Raw genomic sequence first — 8,227 nt, forward strand, 5'->3', positions numbered from 1 at the left:
ATTTAGATTTATTTTTTTTATTTTTTTTCTTCATCAGTAAACAATACGTTGCTCACAGGAACCTGTTGTGCTGCATCGACAAATAATGCATAAAGTAGGCCCTCAGTTTTGTTTTTTTTGTTGCCAGACAACCTTCTTCTCCTGTCGGAAAAGTTCTTGTTCCAAAGACGCTTGTTATATTCGCATGTTTTCATTTGAAGTGTTCTTTTCATACAACAATTGACGTTATTATTGGGTTTTTTTTTAATATATATATTTGACTGTAACCGTTTGGAAGTATTGCATCGACCTCGCTCTATTCAATTCATTTTTTTTTTTAATTGTTTAGCGTATTACGCATTTTGTATTCTTGCTGACAAAAGGCACGTTATTCGGATGTGAAATTGCGCTCTTGAACACGTTAATTGCGACTCATCGTTGCTTGTCAGTGAAGGCTTTTCCACCGCAGAGAGAGGAGGAGGGGAAGGGGGGGGGAAGTGAGAGAGAGAGAGAGAGAGAGAGAGAGAAATAGATCCTCATTGATCCACAGTGTTGCAGCGTCGCAGGGCATCTAAACTCCTCCCGGTCAGTGCGCGGACATCCTGTGCGCCAACACCAGCCTTGACGGGCACCACCGCGCACAGGGAACCCTATATAAGCGCTGCAGCTGTCAGGTGGAGAGACACCGGCGCTGCTCTGCACTTCGGGAACGACTCTTCGCTATTTATTTTATTTTTTTTTAGAGGATTTACAGCTCTTCACAACTCAATAGAACCAAACTAACAATGTCTCACGCTTGGGGATACGCAGCGAATAACGGTGAGGCGCTCATTTGCACGTTATACGGTACTATAATGTAGAGGTGACATTACAAAGGGGGGGGGGGGGGATTTAAAAAAAAAAAAAAAAAAAAAAAAACAGTCAGTATGGAAGGACGGTGCAGAGATTTTTTTTTTTTTTGTTCTTTCTTTCTGCACATTGGGGCTTTTTATGCGCGTTTTCAAGCAACCCCACCTTCCCCAAAATGCGCCGTTTATTTCATGAATAAAAAATAAATAAAAACGTCTGCTTATAGACTAATATTCTATTAATCACAATATTATCATTATATAATTTCTAGGACCCGAGAAATGGGGGGACAACTTCCCTATTGCCAATGGACCCCGTCAGTCTCCCATTGACATCGTCCCCGGCAAGGCATCCTTCGACGGGGGGCTGAAGCCGCTCTGCCTGAAGTACGACCCCTCCACCTGCCTTGATATCCTCAACAACGGACATTCCTTCCAAGTGTCCTTCGTCGATGACACCGACAGCTCAAGTTAGTCTGATATTAATACTGCATGCGTACCGACGCTCAGTGCTGCCACGGCTCGAGGTCAAAGCTCCAGAATCTGATTGGGAAATTTAAATATTTTGTTTTTATTAACCTGGAGAAAAAAAAATATTTTCTTTTCGTTTAAAATTACCAGCAATGTTTGATATAATAGAGGAGCTGTAAGATTATTGGAGTCTCGGTTTGAGAACAAAGACAATGAAGCTCCTGGTGATGATTTACAGGATGCAGTAACCTGCAAAATGCCTGCATTGGTTTAATGCATAGCTAGTCTGCAGATATTTACTGCACCCGCTTAAGACCAGAACCATAATAATGTTGTGCTAATATTAATATAAACGCATGAGTCATGCCCCAGTTTCCTTATAGAGCTGCGGCATCAGTGAACACATCGCGCCTGCTGGTCTGGTTTTATTTTATTTTCAACATAAAGGAAACTTGCTGTTCCATGGTTTAATGAATAGGCTGCAAGAGTTCCATTCAAAAACCAAGCACAAAGCAAATTGAATTGGTAATGTAACCCCTGGCAAACCTTTCCCACGCCAGCTCTTTTCTGCTGGTGGTGAGGTCAAAAGCGCAAAAAAAAAATGAAGTTTACTGCACACAAACACCGGCTTGGTTAGCTATTAATGTGCCAAGGATGCGTGGGAATGAGTTACCATACAAAAAGAAACTTATTTTATTCCCTTGTAGTAAAAACAGCAGGTTTTTTGTTTTTTTTTCATTTCTCTCAGATTAGATTATAATTCTGAAAGAAACCAGAAAAGAAACGCTTCTTTTATGGATTCCTGACTGGTCACTCGGTTGCCCTTTAGCTGATCGGATGTAGGACGATGAAGAATATGGTTACATAATCTTCACAGTCACAAGAATTACTTCTTCTAATGGACACGCAAAGTAATGAATAGACAAAAGCCTCTTTTCTCTGAGTTACGGCCCTTTTAGTTTTCCTTGGACGTTCACTGCACTTATTTTTCCACCTTGCCCTTCCAAATAAAGAGCATGCTGTCTGCATGACATGATCATTCATCATGTGGGCTCTATGGAAATTATGACTGCTTCTTTTTCCTTCTTTTTTTGAACCTGAAAGTAATGTAAAACAAAAAGAAATTTCTTCTCATCATGTGAGGCCAACGACTGAGAACGTTCCACCACAAATAGAACAACATACAGGATTACCTGCTGCTGTTTCTACTACTTTGCATGCTCCAAATAGATGCATTATGTAACATTGGAAGGAGGCTGATGTTAACAATACCTGGACATTGTTTGGGACCGAATGTTTGACCTGGCACAACAGGAACTCGGTCTATTTCCATGAAATAGGAAGTGTGACACGGTAACAATGTGTGTGTGTGTGTGTTTCACATCTTGTTGTATTTTCTGCTCGGGAAGATATTTCCCTTTTGAGTATTTTCTTGCAGGTAGGACAGGCCGCGACATTTTGTAACACTGCTGCACAGTCAAAGAAAGCAATCATGGTCTGAATGCAGCTCTGCCCGCATTCAGTGTTGGTTAAGCTGTTGAGAGATTTTGTTTTTCTGTTTTGTTTCTTTTTGTGCAGCTCTGACAGATGGACCAATCTCCGGGATCTACAGGCTCAAGCAGTTTCATTTCCACTGGGGAGCCTCTGATGACAAAGGCTCTGAGCACACTGTGGCCGGGACCAAATATCCTGCTGAGGTGGGGACACTCTGGATGACAGTGATTGTCGTGAAAGACAGCTACTGCGTAGTCCGTGACAGATTGAGGTTGACATACCGTGACAAGCAGAAGACGGCAAATTAGAGTTGTTGTAGGTTGTTAAAATTTCTCTGGAGCAAATCTATTCTGAAATATACATCTCAGTGATTGGGCAGCCCGTCCTCGTAGCTAAAATGACAACAGCAGTCCGGGGTAGAAGTTTGTTGTATTTACGTTTTGACCTGAGACCTCTAGTGGCCGTAGTAATTATTGCGAGCGCAAGTCAGTAAATCGCTGTTTATATCCCTCGTGAAATCAAATGTCAAAAATGACTTATTCTAACTCAAGTTTTGTATTCAACGTACATCAAATATGTACCGTAACTTAGGCTACGTAACCAACATGTTATGTTAACCCAAATCGCAACCGAAACCTAACCAAGAAGTTTTGCTGCTTAATGATTGTCACCATGACAACGAAGGTCTGGATCACCTAACGCTCTCCGACGATCAAGTTTTATATTCTGCCGTTTAGGTGTGAGGACACATTGGTCCTATAGAGGGCGCTTTAAACGTTCCCAGGTTTTTTGGGGGGGAAGTTGGTGGAAATCGTGCTGTTGTGTCATTTCGGTGTTCGTGAACTTGTTGGCTTGAACCGTAATGAACGGAGGAAAGACCTGCTTGTGTCATGCTAAAGATAGGCTCAATCATTTCATTATTTTCAAGATTTGTTGTGTTTTGCCAGAAAAGTTAGCATTTTTGCTTTTCCGTTGTTTTTTATTTGAATTCTAATTCAATCAACGCAATTGAACCTGAAGTACAAATGTGCGCAACTATACGTGCTAATTCTCCCTCAATAAAATTTTTATATCGCCTTTTTCAAAATTTTAGGTCGTTCATGCCTGACTTGTGTTTTTAGTCTTTAACTTCACCGAAAAGCATTCTTGAAGCAAAAATGTATAAATGACTCTTCAATCTACTTTTATTACTATCATTAGATAAAACGAATCGAACTAAAGTCCACCTGTCAAATTAGAAATTATAGGATATCCATGGCTCTAAAAGTGGATCAAAGAAAATTTGTATTTATTTATTTATTTATTTTTTTTATGTATTTATTTCCAGCTCCACCTGGTGCACTGGAACACCAAATATCCGAGCTTCGGTGAAGCCGCCAGCAAGCCTGACGGGCTCGCCGTCGTTGGAGTTTTCCTGCAGGTGAGCAGCAACGGTTGAAGCATATTTTCAGCATAACATCAAAACACTAAATATAATTAACCTTTGACGCTGTGGGTATTATTGTTCTTCAGATTGGTGATAAAAGTGCCAGTCTCCAGAAGATTCTCGACGCATTCAGTGGCATCAAGTCCAAAGTACGTATCCTTGACGACCACGTTTTCTTAAAGTCCCTTCTTTGGAAACGCTGTTTGTTTAACTTTGATCTTCCCTTTTGTGCGTTGTTTTCAGGGCAAGCAGACCTCCTTCGCAAACTTCGACCCCTCTACTCTGCTCCCCGCTTGCCTCGACTACTGGACCTACGACGGCTCCCTGACCACGCCCCCTCTGCTGGAGAGCGTCTCCTGGATCGTCTGCAAACAGCCAATCAGCGTCAGCGCCGAGCAGGTAATGTCTGCAGCAGGCACCGAGCCCATTCAGCCGTTGCAGCAGAGGAGAGCTGGCTGCGTGCCCGAGGTCTAGAATAGCCCTGTCTGCAAATCCTCTCTTTACCAGTGATCTAAGTCAAGGGCTTAATTGTTCAGATTAACCGCGCAGCTGAAACGAAGAAGAAGGAAACCGACCGTATTGGGAGGAAAGGCAATACAGCAGCCGAGTTCACGATTAAAAATAAACAAAAAAAACACCAAGAGAACGAAGACAGACGAGAGTTCACACGGATGCTGGTTGTTTTACCACATTGTCTTTGAGTCAGTGTGTGGGGGGGTAACAGGAAGTATTCACCCCACACATGTCTCACTTTGTCATCTGATGAAGAGACGTGGTTATAGTTAAGTAAACATCTTACCTGCATCCTAAAATTAAACCCAGCACAGAGGAATATGTAATTTATAAGCAGCCATTAATCTAAACTAACAGTCCTTTGTGGTTGGAGTCTTCAAATTTACCGCTGCCCGGTTAAATGTTTATTTCATGGCAGAGGAGTTGGTGTCTCGATGGTAAACATGCGAGTCATGTGGACATAACCTTTAGGCTCGCTGTCATATAAGTCCGGTCCCGCAGATAATGAATAAAGTAAATTACTTAACGGTTATTAATCGGCTATTTGTGTGAGGGTGCGCCCACCAGCTCCAATTATTTAAGTGAAAAGTAACTCGCGGCGTACGTCACACTAATGTGTCTGAGCAGTTTCGTTACCATGAAACGGACCTTTTAGCGAGAGCTAATGACAAATCCCCTGAAACAAGTCATGTGACAGCCGCCCGCAGCCGCCGACACGTTCATCGTCAAGGAGTCGTTTTTCGGACGTACTCTTATCGGCTTCAAAAAAAAAAAAAAAAAAAAAAATGAGGCCGATACCGCTCTCCGATCGTCAATCTTCTCATGTGATTTAAAACCCGGCGAGCAGGTTGTGTTTTGTGAGTGACAGCGACAGGAGGCCTGACGTAACCGCCGCCGACCGTCTTCTCCCTTTTCACAGATGGCCAAATTCCGCAGCCTGCTCTTCTCCGCCGAGGGCGAGCCCGAGTGCTGCATGGTGGACAACTACCGCCCTCCCCAGCCGCTCAAGGGCCGCTCCGTCCGCGCTTCCTTCAAGTAATAACGCCCCGACCCCGCCCGACCCTGCGACCCCTCTTTTGCCCTTCATGCCCTGTTGCCCCCCCCACCCCACCCTCCCTTTTATAGTCAGAGACCCAGAGTTACCTCTCTCGCAGTGAGCCACAAAAGCACACATATCTCTCTCTCTCTCTCTCTCTCTCTGTCTCTCCGTCCTGCTTTTAAAAAAAGAAATTTGAAAAAAATTCCTGTGGCCCCGTTGCTGTCAGTGCTGTCGGTGGGCTCCGCGTCTCCCCTTTCCACGTTGTGTTTATAAGCCAGCAAAAGACGCCCTGTCGTAGTTTATTTCAAAAGACAAACACGTCACGGTGGACGCTGCGGTATGTTTACCCGGATTCTCCGTCTGGCGTCGGTGTTGTCGGGGCGGGGAGGGCCTCGCGTCTCCCTTTGTGACGTCCGACGAGCAGCACGAGAAGGAAAAAGACGAAGACGTATCGGAGTCAAAATGGTGCTCTCGAGCTGGCAGGCAGCAAGCTCGTTGCAGCGGGCAGGGGGAGGATGAATTTATTTCACCATCTGTGAGGAGGGCAAGTTCCAAATGAAAGACACACACACACACACACACACACACACACACACACACACTGACATAGGACACTCCTGCAGCCAGTCTGTCTGTAATCTCTGACCGACTGCCAGCCTCGGCATCACAGCAGCTTAATGAAACGCTCCAGCCGCCTCCATCACAACCGATTGAGTCAGAAAATCCCCCCCTGGCACACACACACACACACACACACACACACACACACACACACACACACACACACACACACACACACACACAGTGCTGCACGCACAGTCTCATGCAGACATGATGCCTATAGGCACTGACCTGCTTAAAGATTTCAATTGTACAACATTGTAAAGCAACAAAGGGTGACTGCTGCTAACGCTAGCGACCGAACACCATCACAGTGACTTATATTTCTGTTTTTAAAACCTAATCTTCAAATCTTTCATGTGCGTGTCAACCCACATTGTCTTTTTAAGATTATTACGGATTATGTCTTCTTTTTTGTTTGTTTTTAAATCACAGTTTATGCAAATTAAGTCTTATGTGATTCCCGAATTATGTTTTGTTACCTAAAGCTCTTGTTGCTCTTGATGCCCTCATAATACAGCAATAGAAAATGATAAAAAATTAAGTGTGTAATGTGTAAAAAAACAACAACAACAACAACAACAAAAAATCCCTCCATGTGTTTTTTTTAAAGAATGCTAATGCTTAAAACGCACAGTCGTCCTGTGGGCGATGCCATAGTGGCGAACGCACAAAGCCAAGAAAGAAACTACCCTGCCGAGGAAACCAAGAAGGAAAAGAACCTGCCAACATATAAGATTATAGGGTCATCCTGGTGTCAGGCCCGGTATAGTTAAGACACGGTGAGGTCATGAAGACCTCTAGGTTTAGCTCTGTTTGCATTTCTGAAACATTAAAGATGTTTAATGACTGAGATGAATTTCCAGAGAGATTGTAATTCATATTGGTTTAGAAAAAAACATAAACAACAACAAAAAAAGCCTTATGCCAATCACCATTAGGGCCGTCCCAGGAGTGTGTTGTTGTCATTGTATTTTGGAAGTGGACGTTTTACTGGTTTAATAAATCTATTTTATGACAAACATTTGCCTTCTGTTTTGTGTGTTTACTCTTGTTTTGCTTCTCGTGCAGCGTAGTTCTGTATATTACGTAATTATCAGACCAAAGTCTTCTTTGGCATGCAGACAGTCAGCTGTTGTAAAGTGACCCCACTTTCCTTTCAGATCCATCTGGGATCAGTGTTGCACAATTAAAAATGAAACGCGGTTAAAAAAAAAAACCAAAAAAAACCCGAATGCAAGATTTCTGCTTTTTTGCATTGCTATTTTCTAAATATTTCCATTTTTTTCCGGCCGCTTTGTTGTGTATTTCATTCGTTTGAAGGTTTTAAAACCAAATTTAAAAAAAAATTTGCTTTCTGCACAATACAACTTTACGATCTTGAGCTAACATAACAGCTGCACTGTAGTGTGCGTGCAGTTGAGGTGCAGGCAGGTGAGATTACAGATAATGTCGAAGGTAGGGCAATGCATCTTTAGCCTACTCCAAAGATAGAGAGACACTTTACACTCTAGATACTGAAAGTTGTGGTTCAAGTGCTTGGAAAATCGCTGATGTCATTCACAGCCAGCATAAAAAAAAAGAGAGCTAAATTTTAATCAAACTACCTCTGTACCTTTGCACATATTTATGAGTGCTAACACCCACAGCAGTGTCTGTAGGTGAGAGTGTGCAACATGCAGTGTTGGGTGAAGTACTTGGATCCTGTTTTAAAGGAGTAGTTGGACAATACTTCATAACTTTCTTGCCAAGAGAGGGTCAACAACACTCTGGTCTGTGTCAGCTTAGCATAAAGATGAACCTAGTTACCCTGGCTGCGTCCAAATGGAACAAAAT

The 8,227-nt window shown here is 42.9% G+C and overlaps 1 protein-coding gene across 1 annotated transcript; it reads left to right on the top strand.

Annotated features, from left to right (window-relative positions):
- Nucleotides 1-550: 550 nt before the first annotated feature.
- On the top strand, nt 551-7,415 carry LOC138204435 (carbonic anhydrase 1). The gene is made up of 7 exons (XM_069159703.1): nt 551-798; nt 1,100-1,297; nt 2,877-2,995; nt 4,120-4,212; nt 4,305-4,367; nt 4,462-4,617; nt 5,651-7,415. The coding sequence occupies exons 1-7, from the start codon at nt 765-767 to the stop codon at nt 5,768-5,770; spliced, it is 783 nt and encodes a 260-aa protein (XP_069015804.1). The 5' UTR covers nt 551-764; the 3' UTR covers nt 5,771-7,415.
- Nucleotides 7,416-8,227: the final 812 nt, after the last annotated feature.

The sequence above is a fragment of the Embiotoca jacksoni genome, unplaced genomic scaffold (genome assembly GCF_022577435.1).
Source record: "Embiotoca jacksoni isolate LCO1_2020_lvr unplaced genomic scaffold, fEmbJac1.0.p SCAF_25, whole genome shotgun sequence".
Lineage (NCBI taxonomy): Eukaryota > Metazoa > Chordata > Actinopteri > Embiotocidae > Embiotoca > Embiotoca jacksoni.